The sequence below is a fragment of the Schistocerca serialis genome, chromosome 11 (genome assembly GCF_023864345.2).
Source record: "Schistocerca serialis cubense isolate TAMUIC-IGC-003099 chromosome 11, iqSchSeri2.2, whole genome shotgun sequence".
Lineage (NCBI taxonomy): Eukaryota > Metazoa > Arthropoda > Insecta > Orthoptera > Acrididae > Schistocerca > Schistocerca serialis.
The window spans coordinates 200227711-200255606 of NC_064648.1; the positions used below are offsets into that span (position 1 = coordinate 200227711).

General features: G+C 41.6%; 1 protein-coding gene across 1 annotated transcript in view; it reads left to right on the plus strand.

The window, feature by feature from the left end:
• LOC126426653 (uncharacterized) overlaps window positions 1–20670 on the plus strand; it is a 172994-nt gene extending 152324 nt beyond the window's left edge. Inside the window, exons 9-10 of the mRNA XM_050088539.1 lie at window positions 9590–9703; window positions 20598–20670. Coding sequence (XP_049944496.1) covers window positions 9590–9629 — 40 coding nt within the window. The 3' untranslated portion in view covers window positions 9630–9703; window positions 20598–20670. The remainder of the gene's footprint in view (window positions 1–9589; window positions 9704–20597) is intronic.
• The last annotated feature ends 7226 nt before the right edge of the window (window positions 20671–27896 follow it).

Here is a 27896-nt window from a genome sequence, read left to right on the forward strand (position 1 = left end):
GTTATTCATATCTTTATTATCTCCTTTTTTGAAGACAGGAATTACTTTAGAAAGTTTCAGAGCTTCAGGGAAGAACAGTCACAGAGGTGAGTTAATGGTTCACCAATTGTGTGTTCACAATTTTTGACTACAGCTGCTGGGATACCATCAATTCCAGCTGAATATGAATTTTTTAACTCTCTGAGGGCTTTTGCAACATCATTTTCAGTGACTTTGGTAATGAAAATTGACTCTGCACATGTGTGATATTTTTGGTTTGCTGGTTGGTAATTTGTGTTAGGATTATTTTGGACCAGTTTTTCAGCTATGCTTGTAAAGAAATTGTTGAATGAGTTCACCACAACTTTGGGATTAGATATAGATTCATTGTTGAGTTTGATTTCTATGTTCGTGTGTGAAGCTTTCATTTCCCCACTTTCCCTTTTTATGACATTCCACATTGCTTTTACTTTATTGCTGGATTTGTCAATGTACTCCTCATTCTGCATCCTTTTTGCTTGTCTTATCACTTTTCTTAGGATACATGTGTAGTTTTTATAGTATTCTGTTAGTTGGGGGGAGTCACTACTTTGTTTACATAACATGTGGAGTATTCTTTTATGTTTGCAAGAGATTTTTATAGCTGGTGTAATCCAACTCTTGTTTCTATTATTATTATTATTATTATTTATTCTTACTGGTTTTTGCGGAAAGGCCGCTTCAAAGTGGTGGATCATTTTGTCAAGAAATATGTTGAATTTCATGTTGACATCATTGGCTGTGTACATCTCTGTCCACTTTTCTTTACTAAGGAGGGCATTTAGCTTGTTCAAGTTCTCTTGGGTGAAAAACCTTCGTAAAGTTTTAGGTGGGACTGGGTTTGAGATATCTTTGCTAACATCGACCTTTAGAATGACAGCTTGGTGGTCGCTGAATCCTGCATTGTATACTTCTAGAGTTGGGTTAAGTTTATTTCTATTTGCAAAAATTTGATCTAGAGCTGTCTTGGATGTGGGTGTTATTCTAGTGGGCTCATTTACAAGGCCATGCAGATTATAAGTTTTTGCAATGTTAATCAATGTTTCCCTGTTTCTGTTGTGAGTGAGAAAGTCTATATTAAAGTCACCACATATAATCACATCCTGTTTCCTCTGACTTATTTTGGATAGAAACAAGTCCATTTGTAACAGAAAATCATTAATACTACTGGAGAGGGGACGGTAAATTGTAGTTACAATTAGATTTAGATCTGTAAGCTTTATGGCTGCACATTCAAAGATCTTATCTGTTCCTATTTCCTTTAGGGTAGGAAGTGGGCTGTATTCAATGTGTTGTTTGATGAAGATGGCAACCCCACCATGTCAATCATTTGATCTGGAGTACTGTTCACACAATTTGAAGTTGGGTAGTGAGATTAGCTTAACCACATCAGTGCAGAGCCAGTGCTCTGCTAGGCATACTACTGAGATATCACTGAGTTCACTGGTCAGCAAAATGCTTAAGTCATCAGTTTTGTTTCTCAAGGATTGGACATTTTTATACTAGATTTTCGGGTCTGAGTGGGGTTTACTCAGGGGGCTCGAAGTCATATTTACTGTGTCACTGACCTTTAGTTTAAATTGTGCTGTATTCCAGGTATGTTGACTTCTGAGCTGTGCTGGTTCTGTTGGTCGTTCTTGGCAGCCGTCTCATCTTCCAGGTGGGCCTGAAAAGTATCCACATGCACTTCACACTGTTGAGGCATCACATTGACATTTTGGAGGGATGTCTCGACAATGTTCACCGTCTCGACAATGTTCATCATCACATTACTGATCCTTTCAGGTTACTGACCTTTTTGAGGGGTCAGGGGGTTTGTGTTTCGTCTCTGTGACCCATTTGTCTAGTGTAGTTTGCACAGTATGGCCACTATTACTCTTTTTATTTCCCATCTTGTTTGTCTTTATCCAATTGCTTATTAGCGTCTGTTTATGGTTTCTGACTTTTGGTTTCTTATTGTCCCCCATAGTTATCAGGAAGGCCAGTCTCTTGCAGATAATCTCCTTGCTACATTTGTTTAGGTGTAAGCCATGTGTTGTGAAGTGGTTTCTGGCTGGTCTCTCTATTTCAAAGTTCACAGCAATTCTTTTTTTGTACGCATGTTTAGCTAAATTCAGAGCCTGTATCAGGTGGAGGTTTGTAGTATTAATTTTACTATTTAAATTTTGAACATCATATCTCCTGGGTATAGGATGGATAATGATATTCATTTTGTGACTTAGAGCGAGTATTGGTTCCAATGGCTCTACCACATGCTTCAACATTAGATCGAGAGGTTTGTCTATGTATTCTGCGTTTTTTATCACTTCTTTTAGTGGGGTGCCAGGTTTTACTATGCTTTTTACCTGGTGTGAGGGCCCTAGTTTGTCTGGCAGTATTTGAGCACAGTCTCTTCCATGACTGTCACTTAATATAAGTACTTTCATTTTTTTCCGAGATTTTCTTGCTATGTAACGTTCTGGAATTTCTTTCATTTTTGTCCTGCACATATATTGGTGCTTGAGAGATTATGTTCGTCGGCGGATTATTCGTACACTTTGTGACGGATTGTTCACTTTAGGTTAATTTTTGCGTAAGATATTGTGCAAAGTTTGACTGTAAATTGACCTTGCTAGCATCTTGCACCCGGGGGTTATCAGTAGTTACACTTTTAAAATCACTTTCTGGATCCATTTCACGTAGGCATACCCCCACATTAGCTTTGTTTTCCATTGCAGTTTGTTTACGTGCAGATTTTACAGGGCTATGATCACACGTGGCACTAGACAACACACGATTTCTGAGCATTGCATTCTGAGCACGATTTCCGGCTTGACTATTTCTCGTAGTACGTTTTCCCGTCAGATGCCAGTTTTTGTTACCGATATTTACGTTCGGCGCGCAGATAACGAGTTCATTGTTCGTGGTTTTATTGGTTACTGCCACCTCAAGTTCATTACACTTCACTAATAGTTCATGATACTTCACCAGTAGGCTTTCAAGCTTCAGGTTGAGGTCCATTATTTCTTGTTTCAACGATGTAATTATGTGATCCTGCGTTTTTAGAGTACTGTTCACTTTGGATTCAGTTGCTTGTATGATGCACTGGCGGCATGTCCACTGTTCTTCACTGTTAAAGTATTTCAGGTTAACTTTGACGCATTTTTCGTGATACCAGTAATTACAGTTAATACACAGAATACCTCGAATAACTCTTTTCGAACATATTTTGCACTTATTACGCTCGAAATTCGTTGGAACTGCGGTATCGGCAATTTGTACACTTTTACCTGGTGCCATCTTACACTTCAATGCACGTTGATGTCTAACATATGTATTGGTCACATTAATGTCACTGGACAGCGTATTTATCAGTATGTTACATAATGTTATGTATATATCACTTAGGTATCTGTAAGAAAAGTGAATAATGAGTGGAAAGAAAAGATTCAAATATTAAAATGAGTGCAGTCGTAGCAGTTGGGACGGTTCCAGCTCGTTATGTCTAATGGTGACTCGGTAATAAGTCAGAACTGATAATAATACAAATTGCATGCCCTCGTGCTGACATACATACTAAAAAACGTAAAAGATTGCAACTTACCTTTTGACTTGTACTCCTAAATGAGAACAGCTATACTTTCTAAAAACTTTTATAATTCTCCATACTTAAAAAATAAGTACATTGTGCAGTGCCCAGTGTTGTAACAATTTCTCTCTTCTGTTTCAATTAGGAAATTGAATGATGAGAAAATTGACAACTTTGACGAGCGAGTCTTGAGGGAGACGATCGAGGAGTTCTACACGGTGCGGAAAGCGGTACCCACGCTGGGGAAGCTCGTGTCCGCCCTGCGAGAGAAGACGGGCCTGGAGTGTGAGAGCGCCGCTCTGAGGAAGAGGTTGAAATCGATGGGGTTCGTCTGGAGGAAGGTCGAAGAAGAGGACGGGCGGACCTTCTTACTGGAACGGTTCAGTCTGGTGCGGTGGCGCTCGCGTTTCATCGTGCGGATGAAGCACACGAGGGAAGTCGGCAGGGAAATCTTCTACCTGGACGAGTCGTGGATCGACACGGGTCTGAACTGCGGCAAGTGCAGGGACGGAAGAGCGGCGGGCAGCGGCGGTGCGCTGGTCGTCCGGAGCGTCGGATCCCGGAAGGGGTTCGTCAGAGAGGCCCAGCTGTCGTTCCGCGTCGGGTCCGCGAAGAATTGGACCGGCACCGCCGACTTCGAGAAGTGGTTCGAGACGGGCGTGCTCCCGAACCTCCCGCCGGAGTCTGCCGTCGTGGTGGACGGTGCCCCGCACCACTGCAGGCGGGCCGACCCGGCGCCCTGCGTGTATGATCCGAAGTCGCACATGGTGACGTGGCTGCGCAGGAGGGGCGTCGCGTGCGACGAGACGATGATGAAGTACGTGCTGTGGGAGTTGATTCGGGCAAACGGCGGCTCTCGGAAGGACTACATTGTCGACCAGATGGCTTCCGTACGGGGCCACTCGGTGGTCCGACTGCCGCCGAACGTCCGCGGACTGAGTGCGGCCGACCTGGCGTGGGAAAAAGTTGTAAAGTACGTCCGACAGCACACGGCCCCGGGGCTATCGTTCGCCAAGCTGCAGAAGGTCGTGACCGCCGCCTTCCAGAGAGTTACTGCCACAGACTGGGAAGGCTACTGCGGGAAGGTGCGGGCCGTCGAGGAGGACTACTGGAGGCGCGACGGTGTCGCGGAGCGAGCTGTCGACGACGTCATTCTGAACCCCGGCACGCCCGACAGCGGTGACGAGAGCGAGGACTCGATCACGGAAGACGACGAGACCGAGAGCGACTGAGTGGGAGCGGTTCACAATTGTGCGCCTTCTGGCTGTCGATGTCGTAAGTCTTACGGCTATCTGGTTCTGAATTCGTATCGATTTGCTTACTTTTATTTTACGTGTCTGGTCGTTTAGGACTAGATTGTGGAGCACATCTCTGTGGTCGTGGATCCTGATATTAACATCACAAAGGTTGTTGTTGTTGTAGTGGTCTTATTTCTAGTGTTTCGAAAGTTTAACTTTAATTATAATCACCCCGTATTATACTTCTCTCTGTGAATGGTACCTTGTTGTTGTTGTAGTCTTCAGTCCTGAGACTGGTTTGATGCAGCTCTCCATGCTGCCCTATCCTGTGCAAGCTTCTTCATCTCCCAGTACCTACTGCAACCTATATCCATCTGAATCTGCTTAGTGTATTCATTTCTTGGTCTCCTGCTACGATTTTTACCCTCCACACTGCCCTCCAATACTAAATTGGTGATCCCTTGATGCCTCAGAACATATCCTACCAACTGATCCCTTCTTCTAGTCAAGTTGTGCCACGAAATCCTCTTCTCCCCAAATATCTTCAATACCACCTCATTAGTTATGTGATCTACCCATCTAATCTTCAGCATTCTTCTGTAGCACCACATTTCGAAAGCTTCTATTCTCTTCTTGTCTAAACTATTTATTGTCCACATTTCACTTCCGTGCATGGCTACACTCCATACAAATACTTTTAGAAACGACTTCCTGACACTTAAATCTACATTCGATATTAACAAATTTCTCTCCTTCAGAAACGCTTTCTTTGCCATTGCCAGTCTACATTTTATATCCTCTTTTCTTCGACCATCATCAGTTATTTTGCTCTCCAAATAGCAAAACTCCTTTACTACTTTAAGCACCTCATTTGCTAATCTAATTCCCTCAGCATCACCTCATTTAATTCGACTACATTCCATTATCCTTGTTTTGCTTTTGTTGATGTTCATCTTATATCCTCCTTTCAAGACACTGTCCGTTCCGTTCAACTGCCATTCCAGGTTCTTTGCTGTCTCTGACAGAATTGCAATGTCATCGGTGAACCTCAAAGTTTTTATTTCTTCTCCGTGGATTTTAATACCTACTCCAAACTTTTCTTTTGTTTCCTTTACTGCTTCCTCAGTATACAGATTGAATAGCACCATTTAGTCACAAACATACGCCACAATTTTAGATGAACAATTGGTAACAGGTAGGTTTCTTAAATTAAAATGCAGAATGTAGGTACTTTTGAATATTTTATTTCGGTAGTTCCAATGTGATACATGTATCTTTGTGAACTTATCATTTCTGTGAACGAATTCTGTTGCAGCATGATTACCTGTAAATACCACATTAATGCAATAAATGCTCAAAATGATGTCTGTCAATCTCAATGCATATGGCAATATGAGTAACGACATTCCTCTCAACAGCGAGTAGTTTGCCCTCCGTAATGTTCGCACACGCATTGACAATGCGCTGAAGCATGTTGTCAGGCGTTGTCAGTGGATCACGATAGCAAATATCCTTCAGATTTCCCCACAGAAAGAAATCGGAGGGACGTCAGATCCGGTGAATGTGCAGGCCACGACCAATCCACCTGTCATGAAATATGTTGTTCAATACCGCTTCAACCACACGCGAGCTATGTGCCGGACATCCATCATGTTGGAAGTACATCGCCATTCTGCCATGCAGTGAAACACCTTGTAGTAACATCAGTAGAACATTACGTAGGAAATCAGTATACATTGCACCATTTAGATTGCCATTGATAAAATGGGGGCCAATTGTCATTCCTCCCATAATGCCGCACGATACATTAACCCGCCAAGGTCGCTGATGTTCCACTTGTCGCAGCCCTCGTGGATTTTCTGTTGCCTAGTAGTGCATATTATGCCGGTTTACGTTACCGCTGATGGTGAATGACGCTCTGTGCAAAAAATCTGTCATCGTCCCGTAATTTCTCCTGTGCCCAGTGGCAGAACTGCACACGATGTTCAGAGTCATCGCCGTGGAATTCCTGGTGCATAGAAATATGGTACGGGTGCAGTCGATGTTGATGTAGCATTCTCAGCCCTGACGTTTTTGAGATTCTTGATTCTCACACAATTTGTCTGCTACTGATGTGCGGAATAGCCGTGACAGCAGCTAAAACACCTACTTGGGCATCATCATTTGTTGCAGATTGTGGTTGACGTTTCACATGTGGCTCAACACTTCCTGTTTCCTTAAATAACCTGTCTATCTGGCTAACGGTCCGGACACTTGGATGATATCGTCTAGGATACCGAGCAGCTTACATAGCACACGCCCGTTGGGCATTTTGATCAAAATATCCATACATCAACACGATATCGACCTTTACCGCAATTGGTAAACGGTCCATTTTAACACGGGTAATGTATCATGAAGCAAATACCGTACGCACTGACGGAATGTTACGGGATACCATGTACTTATATGTTTGTGACTATTACAGCGCCATCTATCACAAAGCGAAAAAATTGGTCCAACTAAAACATTCATATTCCTTTACGTACTACACGAATATATAATAAAAAATGGGGGTTCCTATTTTTTTTTTTAAAAAAAGCACACACACACACACACACACACACACACACACACACACACAGACACAGTTGATATCCGTTTGACCTATGGCAGTGCCATCTAGCGGGTCAACCATAGCGCCATCTGGTTTCCCCCTTCAAGCTAGACGAGTTTTGTTCTTTGTAGTTTTTTCGTTTGATACTTACTTCATGAGATATTTGGCCCAGTCACTATCAGTGGACCACCCTGTATAGTGTGTGTGTGTGTGTGTGTGTGTGTGTGTGTGTGTTTGCTAGTGGTGTTTTTTGTATGAAAAAGAAAATAAAAAATAAATTTGTGTTCAGTTTGACAGTTCTGCTGTCACATGTTTTTGTAACAAAAGATCAGCTTGACAGTCTAATGAACATTCAAGTAGACACAGGCTATGGATTTTTGTAATATATAGTGGGAAAGTGTAGTTACCACAAATCTTGAAAGTTTCTTGACCAAGTTACTTCAAATTTTTACACGATATTCTGTTGACTATCCAGACAGAAATGCACATAGAAAGTTTGAAGAAATTGTGAGGGGGGACGGGGGGGGGGGGGGGGGGGGTTATGCACAGAGGGAGTGGGGAGGAGGAGATGAATGGAGGGAGAGGGGGATGAGAAGATGCGAAAAAGGAGGGGGGGGGGGGCAAGGCGTTTAGGAAGTATATGCAATTCACATACCTATTTAGCAATTGCGAAGAATTGCAGTGTTTGCTAGTGTGTTATAGATTTGGTGTAACTTGCTCCAAGCAATTACAGCGTTTTGTTGGGAGTAGAGAGACACCCTGAGACAGTTCTGCACTATCCTCATGACTTGGGTCATTAGAGCTTTTGTGATTGGAAACCTATTTTCTGCACGCATTTGATGACGGGATACTGCTACGTACAGATGCCTAATTAGTGGAGGTAACAATAAACATACATTCTCAATGCAGTCAAGTAAAGCGAGCTGTGTCTCTGACAGTGAATGGGACAGTGGTGCTTGTGTAGCCTGGCGAGTTGTTAGCACGCCTCGAACAATTTTGAACTCAGATTGGGAGTGTGTTGGCACTTTTGGGCAGGGAGGGTATTTGTCTCTGAAAGTTGCCAATGTGTTGTCATGCCCCACTGTGATGGACGTTTGAGGACCATTGTGACTTGCGAAACATTGGAGATCTGCCCTGTAGTGGTTCCACGTGGCCGTCACCAGCTGACAACTACCTACAAACTGTGGCTCCTAGGTTCTTGGAGAGATGTGACAGAAATACGATTTGTGGGTTTTGAGGGAACTGGGAGGGGCGTGTATGCAACCGTGTCCACGTGACCAGTTTGGCCCCCAGCTGACCACCAGTTTCGTCCAAATTGCTGGTATATGCAGGGTTTGGCCAGAAGTAGGAGCTCCAGATAGCCAAGCATTTAGAAAGAATAGCATTTTTGGCCCGGATCGGGTGAGGCGGTTGTCATTTATGGTTTCCAGGTGGCCGTCGATGCGCAGAAAGAGTACCGAACGGTAATTTGAGGGTCGTGCTGTCAAGTCCCTTTGTGGAAAATTTATTTTTAGTTTTTTTTATGAAGATAAATCAAAATAATACTCCGTGTATTGTATTTATTAATGTTTTTGAAAGTGTCATCAAAAGGAAAGACAAAGGTAAATTTGGGATTGTGAATGAATTTCCAAGAAAGGTCTGTATTTGACAGCAACCGTGAGAGCTCTGCAAATAACTTTCGAAGAATAGTTGTAGTTGTAGTTGAAGTTGTGACACTTCCCTTTCGTGAATGTATATGGCGACTCGACTGTAACGCAATGAGTAGGGAACACTGCGTGGCAGATCTGTCGGTTTGATCTGGTCTGAGCTACCTTTTACTGTTCTTCTTTCAGTACGGTTGTCTTTTTTTGTTTCATTCTCTCGGTCTGCCTACTCCGTACCACGACTGTTTGCAAATTTATTCTTCTCGACTTTGTCTCCGAGCGGGGCAGTGCTGTAAAGACATCTCATTATTCCAGCTACCGAATGATGAACACATCTTCAGTGATAATGTGCTGTATTGTTTTGACTATTTACATCAGTTTTGAAGTCAGATCCAATTATCAATAACCCGTAACTTCAAATATGTAATTCAGTATGTCTGAACACAGCAAGCTCAACTTAAGATATAAGATTTACAGTCTTCATTCGTCACGTGTGTTTACATTGTAGTACGTCTGTTTTCTCTAGGGTGTTCGCGACACCTTCGAGCGGCGTCACCGAGGCATAAATATCGCTGTCCGCGCTGCACCTTGCCCCTGCTGTGTTACGCCACTGCATAGGCACCGGACATCACAGATTGGGGTACGCACCGTCAATTATTCTAAAAATGTAATATGTTTATAAAAAGCACACCAACCTTTTGCCAGCATGTGCATCTTCAGTGGAACGTAGGTCATTCTCACGAATAACCCACGTTACTGTACGGAGTGTACAGGACTTAGTTTCATTTTGATATTTGAACAGTCCTCGGCACCTGCAAGTAAACAATAGGTTCCCTTTGCTGGTAAAATTGGTTGTCAGGGACAATGCTAGCTATGCCCTTGCTCATTTGTTTACCAGTATTTGGTGAAATGATGCATTACGTGTGGTTATCTGTAAACTGTGTGATGAAGCAGAACCTTTTGTGACTGTAAACAAAGTTTTTTTCTCCCTCTCTATAGAAATTTTAAAGTAACTGTGTAACTGTAAAATTGTGGTGTTTAAAACACACGGAAGTAGCCAGAAACATTACTGCTTCCCTTATTTGTACAATGAATGTCAGCTGAGCAGGGTAATGTTGATAATGGTGGTGGTGGTGGTGGTGGTGGTGGCGGTGGTGGTGGTGGTGGTGGTGGTGGCGGCGGCAGTGATGGTGGTGATGTTTAATTTGTGGGGCACTCAACAGTGCAATCATCAGTGCTTGTACACATTCCCAGTCTGTACACACTCCAGTCTAGCCACTTTCACGAATAATGAGGACAACACAAACATCCAGTCCCCGGGGAGAGAAAATCCCCAACCCGGCCGGGAATTGAACCCGGGACCCCGTGATTCAGAGATAGCAATGCTAGCCACTGGACCACGAGCTGCGGACCCGAGCAGGGTAAATCGTCAACTGTAAAATAACAAAAGTAACTAATTTCACACACAAAGCTCTTGTGTGCACTTTACACTCTCTTCCTGGAAATTTATTTGCAATCTCAAATTTTCCTTTGGTTTTCCGTTTTATGCCTTTTATGATAATCTTTACGAATACACCATATGAAGCACTGTTTTCATTTATTTTTAGTTTAACTAACTTAAAAATTCAAAGTTAAAATATGTATATATATATATTCGGAAAGGACATACCCTGAGAACCACAGATTACTGTTGGCACACCTCCTGCTGTGTTAAGCACGATTTATAAACTACACTAACATAAAAGGTCATGCTTCGCCTGACCCACTACAGAATTGCGTTTTTTGCCATCTGGAGCTCCCATGTCTGTCACTTTCAGCACTGGCCACGCCCTGCGAGTACCGTAAATTTGGACAAAAGCGGTGATGACAAGTAGGTGCAGTCCCCTCGTTAACAATATTCTGTGAACAACGGTACAATCCCTCTCCTTCCCACCCCATGCAATCACTGTGGTGGGTGAAGAAGGTGGTTGTTGTGGTCTTCAGTCCTGAGACTGGTTTGATGCAGCTCTCCATGCTACTCTATCCTGTGCAAGCTTCTTCATCTCCCAGTACCTACTGCAACCTACATCCTTCTGAATCTTCTTAGTGTAGTCATCTCTTGGTCTTCCCCTACGATTTTTACCCTCCACGCTGCCGTCCAATGCTAAATTTGTGATCCCTTGATGCCTCAGAATGTGTCCTACCAACCGATCCCTTCTTCTTGTCAAGTTGTGCCACAAACTCCTCTTCTCCCCAATTCTATTCAATACTTCCTCAGTAGTTATGTGATCTATCCATCTAATTTTCAGCATTCTTCTGTAGCACCACATTTCAAAAGCTTCTATTCTCTTCTTGTCCAAACTATTTATCGTCCACGTCTCACTTCCATACATGGCTACACTCCATACAAATACTTCCAGAAACGACTTTCTGACATTTAAATCTATACTCGATGTTAACAAATTTCTCTTCTTCAGAAACGCTTTCCTTCCAATTGCCAGTCTACATTTTATATCCTCTCTACTTCGACCATCATCAGTTATTTTGCTCCCCAAATAGCAAAACTCCTTTACTACTTTAAGTGTCTCATTTCCTAATCTAATTCCCTCAGCATCACCCGACTTAATTCTACTACATTCCATTATCTTCGTTTTGCTTTTGTTGATGTTCATCTTATATCCTCCTTTCAAGACACTGTCCATTCCGTTCAACTGCTCTTCCGAGTCCTTTGCTGTCTCTGACAGAATTACAATGTCATCGGCAAAGCTCAAAGTTTTTATTTCTTCTCCCTGGATTTTAATACCTACTCCAGATTTTTCTTTTGTTTCCTTTACTGCTTGCTCAATATACAGATTGAATAACATCGGGGAGAGGCTACAACCCTGTCTCACTCCCTTCCCAACCACTGCTTCTCTTTCATGTCCCTCGACTCTTATAACTGCCATCTGGTTTCTGTACAAATTGTAAATAGCCTTTCGCTCCCTGTATTTTACCCCTGCCACCTTCATAATTTGAAAGAGAGTATTCCAGTCAATATTGTCAAAATCTTTCTCTAAGTCTAGAAATGCTAGAATGTAGGTTTGCCTTTCGTTAATCTTTCTTCTAAGATAAGTCATAGGGTCAGTATTGCCTCACGTGTTCCAACATTTCTACAGAATCCACACTGATCTTCCCCGAGGTAGGCTTCTACCAGTTTTTCCATTCGTCTGTAAAGAATTTGCATTAGTATTTTGCAGCTGTGACTTATTAAACTGATAGTTCGGTAATTTTCACATCTGTCGAGACCTGCTTTCTTTGGGATTGGAATTATTATATTCTTCTTGAAGTCTGACGGTATTTCGCCTGTCTCGTACAACTTGCTCACCAGATGGTAGAGTTTTGTCAGGACTGGCTCTCCCAAGACCGTCAGTAGTTCTAATGGAATGTTGTCTATTCCCGGGACCTTGTTTCGACTCAGATCTTTCAGTGCTCTGTCAAACTCTTCACGCAGTATCGTATCTCCCATTTCATCTTCATCTACATCCTCTTCCATTGCCCTTGTATAGACCCTCTATATACTCATTCCACCTTTCTGCCTTCCCTTCTTTGCTTAGAACTGGGTTTCCATCTGAGCTCTTGAAATTCATGCAAGTGGTGCTCCTTTCTCCAAAGGTCTCTTTAATTTTCCTGTAGGCAGTATCTGTCTTACCCCCTAGTGAGACAAGCCTCTACATCCTTACAGAAGGGAATGAACCCAGTATCATTGACAGGGTACATCCAACTCCTGACATTTCTCATAGAAGAGTGTGAGACAGCCAGGATTCCACGTTCCATAAGAAGAGGGCTCCAGGGGCGGGCCTGGCTTTTTGAAGCCAGCTATACAGCACTGTAGGATGGGCTCGCAGGCGTCATACCCTGCAGGTGTCCATCAGAATAGGCTCTCGTTTCCATTTAATTGACGGAAATTTTTTCAAAATTTCCGGTGATACTGTTGACCCTTAAATATAATAGCACTACTCAGAGCAGTGGTGTTACGTAGAGAGTAAGGTATGTTTCTGAGCTACAGAAGGTTGTGGGTTTGAATCGGGCACTACGGAATTTTATTTTTAAGTCTTTATCAAACTGACTGATCATTATCTTTATTGAATTAATTAAAGTGTATTTCATTAAATTTCTAATTGTTTGTGGCTCGATTTTCGTCGTCGTCTCTGTTGCTCCTTTGGTTTACCCGCGTCTCGCATGTGCCATCCTCGCAGAGTTCCAGGGTGCCACCATCTTTTACACTGACGGTTCTAAGACTACCGATAAGGTGGGATACACTTTCACATCTCCTGCTGGTTTCGAGCACCATTTGTTGCCAGGATGGTGTAGTGTATTTACAGCAGAGCTCCTAGCCATTCACAGGGCCCTCCTTTCTTGTTTCTCAGGCCTCTCTCCATACTGTTTTATTTTGTTCGGACTCCGTGAGCAGCCTGCAGGCTATCGATCGATGCTACTCTTGTCACCCCTCGGTCTCTGCCATCCGTGATGTTCTCTCAGCCCTTGAGCGTGCCGCCTGTTAGATCGTCTTTCTCTGGGTCCCGAGTCACGTGGGAATCCCAGGGAATGAATTGGCTGACCACTTGGCTAGAGAAGCAGATACTTACCATCCATTTCCTTTCTCGATTCCAGCTGCGTATATGCAGATCTACGTCAAATGTCTCTTTGCCCAACAGTGGAATGCCATCTGGATCGCTACTGCTCATAGTAATAAACTCCCTACAATCGAGGAGTCTAGTGCAGTTTGGGGTGCTTCTTTCCGCCCCTCTCGGAAGGAGTTCACTGTTTCATGCCATTTACGCATTGGCCGTACCCGACTCTCTCATTGTTTCCTTCTACGTAATGACGCACCCCTACAATGTGGTTGTGGCACCCGACTGACAATATCTCACATTGGTGGCATGTCCCCTTCTTTCGACCCTTCGTGTTCTACCGTATCTTCCTTCGCCGTCGGTGTTGTCGTTGTTACCGTGAGACACCGTTATACCAAGAGGAAAGGCGCGTCGATCGTAGAGCATGAGATATGATGACCTTAAGCCATTAACAACACACAACGGTCACGGTAGTACCTGATTCCAGAATAGCTGCAGTAGTTAAGATCTACGAACTATCCCCTCTTGACCAGGTCCCAAAAACTTAACTCGTAACGAGATCCCTTCAAAGCAAATTGTCATAATGATTGTCTATAAGGGCTTCGTACAACGAGAAGAAATGTTACAGCTTATGGAATAATAACAGATACGACCAAACTGTCTTGTCTCTTCTGCTTTATTTAACATAACTTCGTTCACAGTTTCATTTCGCATTCACCACTCATTCACCGAAACCCTTTGATGAACAGTTTTGGTTGCTTGACACCAACAGTCAATGATAATGATACAGCTTTTCTCCTTTTTATAAATTGAAGCCCTCTCTCCGCGATATAATAAAAAAAAAAAAAAAACGGTCTCAATACCGCGTCCCTCGTGAGATGCGAATAGACTTATCCCGGAATTGACCGTCCTGTAGGTGTACTCAGTTTAATGACCACACTTTGCTATCCGCAATTTTGCGTAACTGAATGTCCATTTGCTAGTTTGATTATACACTGTAGCTATTTAAAATTCGCCCCTATATTTTTCACAACGCACAATTAGCACTTCTTTTTTTTTCTAAGAGTAAACGGAAAAAAAGACGCCATATCATCGGCTTAGTCGATAGAAAGCAAAACACCTTAATATTCCCAATTTTACCTCTTCTTATAGGATCGGTTACCTTACTCATTAATTTACTGCATATTATTTCCAATAACACTAAACAGGTATCACCGTTATATTTTAATTGGATTCAAAAGCATGTTACTGCTATTATGACCGACCAAATCGTAACAAATCGCGCGGCGAGCGTTTTTAACGATAACTTTACGCTATTCAAGTTCCGTTACAGCTATCTTGACTCGTAATGTTACAGTGTCTTCCTGCTTCCTTAAATTTAATTTTAGCAGACGATCCACGGATGGCTGACCCGGTCCTCGGTTTCTTCCGTGAAAGTGGTTTTTATTTCCAGATATAAGGTTCTCCTTTAGTCTTGGAGCAGGGCCGGGGTGGTTGTGGTTGGGACTCCTTTTGCAGTCTTCACAGTCTGTGACCCCATGACTGCCCCTTTTTCTTCCAGTTTTTATATTTTATCTCACCTTTTATGCTTTTGCTGTGTCTGTGTTTAATGTTCATTCTTTTATAGTTTGACTCTTCTGCCTGAATCCTTCCACTTTTAGCAGACCATCTTCCTTATGTAATCCACTTTGTAATCACGGGACTGATGACCTCGCCGTTGGGTTCCATACTCTCTCACTCAATCAATCGGTCAATCACTCATTTTCATCATTACTTTATTGGCTCTCATTTTTTTTCCAGTCATTGTATTTTCTATTTGAATCTTCACCCGTGTGACTTTAACTATTTTTATCTATCTACCATAATACTTTAAATGTTTGAAAATGGTAATGAATTGGGTAGAAAACAAAAGATTAAATTATATATACTGTGTAGTGGCGTCAAAAACTAATTTTTTGTTACAAGACTTACATTTTTTGAATGATAATTTTCATACAAACATTTGAAACATAGATTTCTAGCCATACTATTGACAAAATTACCCTGATAAAGATTTAAATGAAAGAAGGGATTATAAATAAAATAAAATTCAAGTAAATTGAGAAACAGAAATAATGAATACAGTAACACGGATGAAAATATAAGATAACAAAACGGAAAAACTTAAATTGAAGTAAATATCAAATTAATTAAAATCAAACGGACAGAGATTCCAAATGAAAAAAGAATGATAGGAAGAAAAACTGATAGCAGATAAATTCAGTTCAGTGATGAAAATGATGCACCAAAGGATTGGAAATAAAGAAATTATATTCAAACTAATTATTCAAATAAAAATAATGACTGTCATATCAATAAATACTTAAAAGTAAAATTATGTAGTACCTGGTGGGATTCGAACTGACGACGTCTCGCACATCACTACACTTCACCACCACCACCACCACCACAGCTATCAGCAGTGTGGTTATATTTGAGGCTGTAGAGGAGGGACACCCAACATTTCGACACACGAACTGTGTGCTGGCACGATTGCCACAGCTTTCTTGACAGACCGCACACTTTCCCCACATCCACGCCACACTGTCTGAGTGTGCAGAGGGAGAAGAGGGGAGGAACTGTAAACACACTGTTTAAATGGCACTGCATACAACTGGGTTTTATATTTCTTATTTTTCAACATCATAGATCACAAAACAAGCTTTCAGCATTAATCAATTACTTTTGGTGCGCTCAAAATGTGATATAGTTTTCATCTGGTACAAACTGTTGACATACGGAAAGATACAGACAGTTCACAGATTTTTCACTCTCCAGTTGCCAATTAATCACAACTTATTTAGTTTCATAATAAAAAAATCCTGTTGACACACACATCTTGTTAGTAATATTGAAATTTTAAACATTGTTATTGGCTGAAGTCCAGCAACTGTGCATTAAGTTAATTACAGAATGTGTCCCTCAAACTGGAATTAAGTTGTTTCTCATCTTGCAGTGTCTTACTGTGGACAGTGTGCAGCCAAGTCCTCTTAAAATGTGAGGTCTGTAATCCATTCTGGATGTTCTAATTTTCATTCCTGTTTTCCTTTTTCCTTCATAAATTCAGCAATAGTGGGTTTTAAATCGGAAAATTGTTCCGAGCCACCCCTTGACTTGACCAACATCCTTTGCAATAATATGTGATGTCTCCACACGCTGTGTTCAGTTTAGTCGTGAAGTGTTGCAACAGGCAGTTTATTGATGTGTGTGTCTTCAGAAAAGTTATTGCTCATACCACCAGTTTTCTAATAAAAATGCCATTTTTATGCGTGATGAGGGCACCTTGCCACAAAGCCGAACATGTTTCCTTGTACTTGGAAGAAAAGCAACTGAAAGTGTTACGAGCAATATTGTATGTGAAAGCTTAGGTTTTTGGCGTAACTATACCGTATGTATATTAATTTAAACCATTAACTTTTCCTGTTTGTGTACTTACTTACTTCACTTTGTGTGTCCTATCTAAATGCACTTCTTCTAAATCTCTGCAAATTTAATGGCCTTTTCATTGCAAAAAAATAGATCTCCTGCTGTGCAAACAAACTCCATCCTTGGGCACATGAGAAAATGTTCAGTTGTCTGTGTTTCTCCACTTTCATTCTGTCATCTTCAGAGTAGCCCCACTGAACCATATTTGCTTTGCATTTTGCGACTCGTATTCTTAATCTGTTCTGTGATCGTGCAATGTATTTTAGTTACTGCCCTTGTGTGATTCCCTCTTTGGGACACAGGTTTGTATTTCGTAGAGAGCCCAACCGTAAAGCTCTAGGCAGCGAGCCTCAGGTTGGCATTCTAGCAGTGCTGTCTGTGGGATAAAGCTCTTCCTTGGCTTAATACGAGTAGATTAGATGAGATTAATACTTGTTCCAGATATCATGAACAGGACACCTCGTAATGATGTGGAATGTGTCAGTATAACAAAAGATTTCTTTACATGCTGTAATTCAAGCCCACTTTTCTTGTTTCTTTCTTCTTCTTCCTCTTCTCCTTCTTCTTTTAAGATTAATAATTTATATCTCATAATTTGCCCTAGTTCCTTAAATAAATGTTTTCAAGATGATCTTGGCTGGGCTGTGCGTATTATTCTGATTGTGCACTTTTGTAGTGAATACTTTTTACTTCAAGGCAGATTACCCTAAAATAGGAAAATAAATGAGAGTCCATTTGCAGAGAAACATGTAATAATTGTCTGAAAGACATTTACAATTTTCTCAGCTGATTCGTATTTGTTGGGTGTGATTACTGTGCCTGGATCATCAGCAAAAAGAACTAGCTTTGCATCTTTGTGAATATAGAGGCGCATGTATCTGATATATATTAAGAACAGTAAGGGACTGAAGACTGAACCTTGTGGGACTCCATTCTTGATACTGACCCAGTTGGAACAGTTTTTGCAGTTATACATTAAGTGCCGTGGGTCAATTTGCTACACGTAAAGTGCCCTCTGCCACACACCGTTGGGTGGCTTGCGGAGTATAAATGTAGATGTAGATATTTACACCAGCTAATGTGGCCACGTCACACTTTTAATTAATTTTCAGGCACTTTGGATGTGATTTCAATATTGAAACTGTGGGAACTTACTGTCCGTGAGTTGTACTAACAAATAAAAAATAAATCGAAAATTGACATTTTTGATCAAATTCATCAACGTCTCCCCTTAATTGTTTTGACACTAGGTGGACCACATTCATTCACACGGCGATAATTTCCTTTGCGCAGTAATCGGCGATTTTGTTTCTGCGAACCACACTAGTGCTTGCACGCAGTGCTGGGGAGTCGCCATTTTCACTCCATGGGACCATGCTGCACTCTGGCGATGATTAAAATATATCTAAAAAACACAGATGATGTGACTTACCGAACGAACAAACATACACATGAAATTCAAGCTTTCGCCACAAACTGTTGCCTCATCAGGAAAGAGGGAAGGAGAGGGAAAGACGAAAGGATGTGGGTTTTAAGGGAGAGGGTAAGGAGTCATTCCAATCCCGGGAGCAGAAAGACTTACTTTAGGGGGAAAAAAGGGGTATACCCCTTTCCGCTCCCGGGATTGGAATGACTCCTTACCCTCTCCCTTAAAACCCACATCCTTTCGTCTTTCCCTCTCCTTCCCTCTTTCCTGATGAGGCAACAGTTTGTTGCGAAAGCTTGAATTTCATGTGTATGTTTGTGTTTGTTTGTGTGTCTATCGACCTGCCAGCACTTTCGTTCGGTAAGTCACATCATCTGTGTTTTTAGATATATTTTTCCCACGTGGAATGTTTCCCTCTATTATATTCATATCATTAATTTGAACCCAACAATTACGTTTGTTATTGTCACTGTTGCATTTCGAAATCTTTCCTGTCATCTTATTTTCTCTTTCTGTTTTTGCAAGTAGTTTCACTTTGTATTCACCTTCTCCTCTTTACCGAATCTACAATACAATTTTATCCCGCCTATATATACTCAATAATACGTAACCCACTTCCAAACCATAACCAAAAAATTTTTTTTTCTTCCGCTTTCAACAATACTGCTGCTACAAAATCCACCGTTTCCAGTTCACAAACAGTTCCTTTCAGCTATTAAACAGCCATTTCGGCTAGTTCCAGTAACTTTCACTTTTTTTCCATTTCCGTTTTTCCCACATCACTGATCTTTTTTAGCCACTTCCCACAGGTTTTAACGTCATTATTTCTTCGTCAGACAATTGTTAGCCTCATTTTCACAATCTGCCACCACAAAACCACTCCTTTTAATACATTTACACGCAGTTTTTTCGAAATTTTCCCGAATTGCTCCACCCTTTAACGTGTTTTGGCGGCAACACAACCACATAACCTTTGTGCACATCGTTTTCTACCAACCCAAGTTCACCACAGGATCAACATAACCCAGCTATAACCAACACCTTTTCGCCTTTTTTCACACCAGATCCCAGTTGCTTTCTAGTTCACCTTATCTCTCGCTATATATTTTTATTTTCATTTTCATTTCAGCCTCATGTTACACTTTCCACCTTCTAATACCACGCCACCCTCGCAACATCCCCACAACGACCCCATTAAGTCTTATTTACATTCCCTCCGCAAACATGCCTTCGCCCTAGCCAGATTACACTCCCATATTTTATTTTCTCAGGCTTGTCTGACATTTGGCATTACCCCCAAAGGCCTCACACTTAAAGTTCCCATCTCTGGCTGTAATCCTTCTTTCCATCAGTCCCTATACCAGTTCCAAACTGAACAATCCATTGCCCTCACCCCCCTAATCCTTCACCTACACATCAACTCAGCCAGTGGTATAAAGATGATGTGACTTATCAAACGAAAGCGCTGGCAGGTTGATAGACACACAAACATACACACAAAATTCAAGCTTTCGCAACCCATGGTTGCTTCATCAGGAAAGAGGGAAGGAGAGGGTAAGGAGTCATTCCAGTCCCGGGAGCGGAAAGACTTACCTTAGGGGGAAAAAAGGACAGGTAGACAGGTACACACACACACACACACACACACACACACACACACACACACACACACACACACACACACACACACACACACCCATCCACACATACACAGACACAAGCAGACATTTGTAAAGGCAAAGTATACCTGTCCTTTTTTCCCCCTAAGGTAAGTCTTTCCGCTCCCGGGATTGGAATGATTCCTTATCCTCTCCCTTAAAACCCACATCCTTTCGTCTTTCCCTCTCCTTCCCTCTTTCCTGATGAAGCAACCGTTGGTTGCGAAAGCTTGAATTTTGTGTGTATGTTTGTGTTTGTTTGTGTGTCTATGACCTGCCAGCACTTTCGTTTGGTAAGTCACATCATCTTTGTTTTTATATATATTATATCCATTCCTTATTGTTGATTGCTTCATTTTTTATCATAATTAGAAACACTTCTTTTCACTTTTGCAGGTTGATACAGCACACTACACTAATGGTGGCCTTGCCTCACTGGGTGAAGAATTGTAGGCTGTGATTGGCACCACTGCATTCTACGTAGGCACGACAACCGACAAGCCGTCTGTCCACACGAACGGCCACCGACAAACTGGCCAAAAAACAAGTGGACCACCCTGTAGCCAAACGTGATATCCCTCATCTCAATGACTGCTTCACAGCCTTCCCACCAACAACAGCTTTTCTGAATTGCACAGGTGGGAACTTTCCCTGCCATACATCCTACGTTCCCGTAACCCTCGACCTTCATTAGTCACTGTCCTCACCCATCCAGCCCCCTCCTTGTTCCCATTCCAGCACTGCACAGCCGTCATTTCACCACCCCACCCAGTCTTTTAATTTATTTTTATTTCTCTCCTTTCCACTACCGTATTTACTTGAATTTAAGCCGCACTTTTTTTCCGGTTTTTGCAATCCAAAAAACTGCCGGCGGCTTAGAATCGAGTGCAAAGTAAGCGGAAGTTCTGAAAAATGTTGGTAGGTGCCGCCACAACTAACTTCTGCCGTCGAATATATGTAGCGCTACGCAGGCATGCTTTGCAGGCACAAAGATAAATACTGGCGCCAAAACCACTGCGTCTTCTTTTTTTTTAAAAAAAAAAAAAAGAGGAGGAGACAATTTTTTTTCTCTGCCCCAAGTTTCGACCACTGCATTTTCATACATTATCCAACGAAGTAAATACAATTTCTGTATTGTTCATCTTCGAATGTAGCAACATTTCAGTGTACTACGAAAATCCGACTGGCAAGACTGTTTGGAATGTTTGTCAATATGTCCAACTCTACGTTCTGAATTTTTTCCTACCTGTGAGAAGAGATGGTTACTAATAGGAACTTTTATGAATTGTGAATCACATGCAGTATTCTCTTCACCCTAAGAATAATACGAATATAAACATTTTGCCGTGTATTCTTTAATATAAACATTTTGCCATGTATTCTTTCATGTTTGCTGCTATCTCATTTAAATCCTGTCTGCCTAATAAACTACGAAACTCGAGTGAGAGAACAGCAAATGTGGAAGAATATACATATTATGTCATGTTTGTATTCATATTACTCTTATGCCCAATAGTGATACAGTCAGAAATGAAGCACGGCAATTGACTAGATTTTTAAATCTAAGATGACTCTAATTTCTGTGCAGAATATAATGTACTAAAGAGGCGTCTGCAAAGATTTTCAAACAGAGAAAAATTTTCGCTAAACTCTCGTTTAGAACATCTTCTATCATACGCAGTCTGTTACTTGGTTCTTGTTGATCATTATCAAAGAAAGCAGCAGTGTAAGTAACAACAAATAGCAGTCTCTTGCCATTGTTTCGCTAATGAGACGATTCCTCTCTGTCTCTCTCCCTCTCTTTTTTTTAAACTGTAAGCGGCGGTAGCGTGCACAAAAGCAAGCCGTGCCGTGAGCGGCCGTAAACACTCATTAACAGAATGCGACAACCAATGCATGACACAGTACAGTAATGCATTTTCAGCTTAGAGCGATGTAAACACCTATAACAAAGAGAACGGCACTTATCAGATCAAAGAAAAATAAGCAATAAATTCAAACCAGATGAAGCACACGAAAAAGGAAGGGTACCCTTATAAATACTGACTGAGCACCTGACGCATAGCAACAGCTACCTGGTAAAGCTTAACTGCTAAGCTTACGACTCGAACCAAACTACTGTAGCTGTATCGTCATCCATTCGACCTAAATTGTGTCTCATATTACACTGGACCAACTTTGTTTCGATATGGAGGTGTGGCCTAAAGCTTTTCTCTTCCCTTGAATTTCGAGTCTCAAATTTCAGGTGCGGCTTAGATTCGGGAAATTTTTTTTCCTTGATTTCGAGTCTCATTTTTCAGGTGCGGCTTAGATTCGAGTAAATACAGCACTTACCCCCTCCCCCTCTGCACCTTCTCTCCTGTCCTCTGTCTAAACTGCAACGCTTCACTGTCCGCCACTCCCACCATACTACCCCTCCCCCTCCCCGCCCCAGCCTCCTCCTTACCCCCACCTAGTTGCCACTCCCATCGTGCACTGGTGCTGCTGCTCGCAGCGCAGTTTCAGCTCTCTGAGACTGCAGATTTGTGTGCAAGTTGCACTTGCGTGAGTGTCTGTGTGTGTATGTGTGTCTACTGCTGACAAAGGCATTAATAGCCGAAAGCTATGATTGTGTGAATCTTTTTATTGTGCCTATTGCAACTCGGCATCTCCGCTATATGGTGAGTTGCAAATTTCCTTCTCTAGCACAGAAACTCAGTTATTAGTAACAACTGTTCACTTGTGACTTTTGACAAAATCCTGTTTTGTAAATTGTGCTGACTGTGCGTGAAGTTATGACGCATCCACTGCAGAAGGAAAAGATAATCGTATTAAAATGGACTGTGTGTAAGAAAAAGTTGCCTAATGTTTATGCTACCACAAAGTAGAGTCTATAACAAAAATTATCAGTGTTGGAAGAAATGAGAATAATGGAACTTGTGGTAACCATTACAGTGATGGGGCAGCGGTTCACAAGTGTTGCAATGATTGTCTTGTATTGGGACATGAAGGAAAAAGCAGTGAAAAATGATAAAGAATTGTGACTCCTCCTCACACACTTCTCAGGTAACACAGGTTCAGGGCGCATCATTGTGGATAAAGTGGTCAGTTTACTGGCAGCTAATAATTAAAATACTGTCGTTTTGTGTTTCTTGGTGCTAAACAGTTTCATTTTACACTCTGATAATTATTTTGTTTTGCTAAGTTGGTAGACACTGAATTTGCACCTACCATTTTTGTCGTTATGTAAAGAAGAGCTGTTAACAAATGGGGCAACGGCATGCATTGTGGCATTTCTGCTGGCTGGAGATATTTTTCAACATTTTAATGTTTCCTTCTGTTTAAGAGTATTAATGACAATTTTCGCTAATCGTCAGTGGATCCTCACAGAATGGAACAGAGTAGCAATGTCAAACCATTGTGGGGGTCGTGCTAGATGAAACATCTACAGAACACACAACCTGTTTCGGTTCTGAACTGTGAAGGTGAGCTTAGGTGCTGTCCGTCTTACAAAAGGTCAGAATGTAAAATGTGCATTAAGGAACTTGGATAATAGTAGAGTTTATCAATGTCTAAAGTAAAATTTATAGTTGGTGTTCGTGGCAAATGTTGCACTGCTAACAATTGAAAAATACAGAGTGAGTCTTCCCAAAATTTTAAAACAGTTACTTGGTGAAAAAACACACACACACACCAAACGTTATTTAGGAGATTGTGATTAGGGTCCTTTAACCCTTTATTTTGCATTTTGTTCTCTTTCTAATTGCCAAATAATGCCAAACAACTATTTTTCTGAAACTTCCTGGCAGATTAAAACTGTGTGCCGGACCGAGACTCGAACTCGGGACCTTTGCCTTGCGTGGGCGAAAGCTCTGCTGACTGAGCTACCGGAGCACAACTCACGACCCATCCTCACAGCTTTACTTCTGCTGGTACATCATCTCCTATCGACCAAACTTCACAAAAGGTAGTAGACGAGGTACTGCCAGAAATAAAGCTGTGAGGACGGGTCGTGAGTCGTGCTCGGGTAGCTCAGACGGTAGAGCACTTGCCCGCGAAAGGCAAAGGTCTAGAGTTCAAGTCTCGGTCCGACACACAGTTTTAATCTGAAACTAAGTTTCACATCAGCACACACTCCGCTACAGAGTGAAAATTTCATTCTGGAATTATTTTCGTCCCTCATAAGAGTTTAAATTTTCACTGTTGAAACACAGTGTCGGCTAGTGCATTGTCCAGCTGTTAAATATTATGGTGCCTTGGTGACTCAGTGGGTTTTTGTACTTACGTATGTAGTACGTGCAAGTGCGTACAATTACTGATTAGGCATAAATGCAATTTGCATTATACAATGTCGGAGCTTCTGAGCGTTTGACTGAAGGTGGAAATATTGTTACAAAAGAAGGGTTTGCGGTGATCAACGTTCACATTTTCATTTCACAAGAATATAACAAAAACAGAATCAATACTGCACACGCAGTTTAAACGAAACATTATTAATAGTTCCCACTGTGTAACACGATTATTCGCGGCACATGAGACGTATTGTTGCAAACGTACGTTTCACGTGACCGACCGTTGTTACTGTCACTTCACTTTATCTTTAGGTTCTCATAAAACTCTCGGTATTTTTCAGGAGTATATCTACACGTGTCTAGCAGATTAGCTTTCTTTTCTGTAGAGACAGGCAATGGCTCACCATAAAGTCTAGATAGGTCATTCGAGCTAAACACCACCAGCGGAACTGTAATACTATTTGTAGTGGTTAATAAAAAAAGAAATATAAGAAGAGAAGAGAAGAGAAGAAAAGAAAAAGGTTGAAAATGTGGGAAGAAATCGTAAGTGAAAATGGGTTTTTTAAAATCGTTAATGACCGTGAAAAAAGGGAAAGAAAGAAAGAAATGCAGATCAGACTTCGTATTACAGAAAAACTATCGGACTTCGTGATTCGGAAAAGCTATTGTTGGGGTGGTCCTTGTGGCGTTTTTGAGCAAAAGTTAAACCAATTTCCACTACAAAAATTATTGAAAAGAAACAGAGAATAACAAAATGTAACTGACATGGGGGATGTGGCGCAGATAAGAGTTCATCCTTCACCAGGTTAACTTGTCTTCTTTCGTGCGGCGTCCAGGTCTTCGAAAATCTCCTTCATTTCTGCGTGAAAAGCCTGCTCCGAAATCTTCCAATCGTCCAGCAATCACTAATTTATACCAATTAAAATCATCTTTATACTGTATGCAATTTAATTTACTTTGCTACTTCCATCCTCCGAATTTCTTAACAACTACCACAATATGTCTACACATTAAAATCAGATCAAGACTAGCTAATAAGTTTTTTTACGTCTTCATCAGATCACGTCTGCCTTAAGCTTCGGCTATCAAGAGACCATCAAGAAACGGATAGAAAACAAAAAAAGAGTTACAATTTTAGTATTTTCTCTGCCGTCGAGCGCTCATACCGCTGCGACGGGATATTTTTTATCTGAGGGGACGAGTGTAGCGCGGCGAAATTCAAAGTCCCGCTACATATTTTTACCCCTGGAGCGTTTTGCAAAGTTTTCCGAGTACCAAGGCTGTAAGTAGTTATAGCTCTTGCGGCACTGAAGATATCTTCATCCAAACATAATCTGTTATTTTGCATTTTGGATCTTTGCGGACTAGCTTTTCAATACTGCTTAAATCAGTAAAATCGTCCTGCTCCATGTAACAAACCAGAAACGAGTTGTTTGGTCATGCAGTAGCTATTACCTGAACCCATTCAAATGGTTCATACACACAGTAGTTTTTCCTTATTTCTCTCAATCAATGCGAAATCCCTGTCACAAGGCAAAAAGCTGTGTCCTGTGATAAGAAACTTTTGCTCCACAGAGGTGAAATACTTCATGTTCAGTATATGTTAATACAAAACAATAGTTTTCCAGTTATTGTTCTGTCCTGTACATCGATCTGACCACACCACTAAAGTTCTTTCTTTACGCAGTTTTAGTACTGAAAATGTAGATGTTACGTACTTCAGAAGGCGTGAAGTAATTTCCGCTGATCCCCACTTAGCAACAGTTTCAGGCCATAAACACATCCACACCTTATTCTCACCAATGTTATGTATTCCATGATTGTAGGTTGACAGCTGATGTTGATAAAAACCCACAGAATGGGTAAGGGTAGGACAATAGAGCACTTGTTGGAGGTCTATGCATATCACAACATACGTTTCGTTTGCTATAGCTTTTGCTGCATCCTTCTCCAGCATTGAATACGCTGCAGTTTGCTTTGTTAGTCAATTTTCTAACTCTCTGTTTCATTTTTATTGTTAACTAACTGCAGGAACAGTCTGTCACAATACCCACATAGCAGTTGAGTGGAAATTTCCAGCAAAGCTCTCAACCCTGCCTAGTTTTTCAGAAGAACTGGTGTCTATCTGTTTTTTCACATCTCAGCTGTGGCCATTGGACTGTGGCAGGGCTGGAGCCATTTCGCCACAACAGACTTTGCTTCCCACTCCACTTTCAGCAGACTCTCAATGGCCAGAGCCCATATAAACGTTGTGCAAAAAGATGGCTTTCAGGTGACAGGCCGACATCCCATGCTGTGCCATTGACTCTGGAATGTGGCCACCCCCAACGACGCCACCGTGAGCCATGCACTGCAAAGTGGTTCGCTAGTTCACAATGCCCGTCTTCGTTTCCTGTGATTTCTCAGAAAAAACGTTGTGTCATATTCTGACTGCCAATTATCCCTCGAGCACGGAATACAGGTGATTAGTAACGTCATCCTCACTGCCTTCATATGTCAGTGTTCTAAATAACTTGTACTCGATCTTTTACCACAGTTAAAATACAAATGCTGTTCTGATTACTTTGTGTAGGCCATCCATAAAATCCAACGCCTTACAATGTGCCAAATTTTCACCTGAGGCCCAAATAGACACCATTTGATACCCTGCCCAGAGAAATTCCAGTTGTGCATTGTCCACGGTTCTATTCTCTGGTTTGAGAACATCTCTGGCGTTGCATCAGAGCATGGAGTATGCGGTGCCCCATCATAGCAGGTGGCAATATTTTAACAGCTCTACTGCGCCATTGACATGACATCCTTGGGTTACTGATTGAGGTTTATTTAACTGTATGGTGATTTTATACAATATACAGTTGATATAAGACAAGTGATTTTATACAATATACATATGATATAAGACAAGTGATTTTATACAATATACATATGATACGACGGTCACTCCAAAAGAAATGCACACTTTTTTTTAAAATCCGTCTTTTATTTTACATGTTTGAAAGTTTTGCAGTGTGTAGATACATCCTTTAGGAACAATATTTTCATTTCTCCACATAATTTCCATCCCTCTCAACTGCCTTACGCCATCTTGGAACCAGTGCCTGTATACCTGCACAGTAAAATTCTGGAAGAACCAGTTGGAGCCACTGTTTGGTGGCATGCACAAGGGAGTCATCTTCAAACCTTGTTCCATGAAGAGAGTCTTTAAGTTTCCCAAACGGATGATAGTCACATGAAGCCAGGTCAGGACTGTAAGGCGGGTGTTTCGGTGTTGTCCATCCAAGTTTTGTGATCACTTCCACGATTTTTTGACTGACATGTGGCCGTGGATTGTGGTGCAACAGCAAAACATCCTGCTTTGGCGATGTGGTCGAACACGACTCGGTCGAGCTTGAAGTTTCTCCAGTGTCGTCACATATGCATCAGA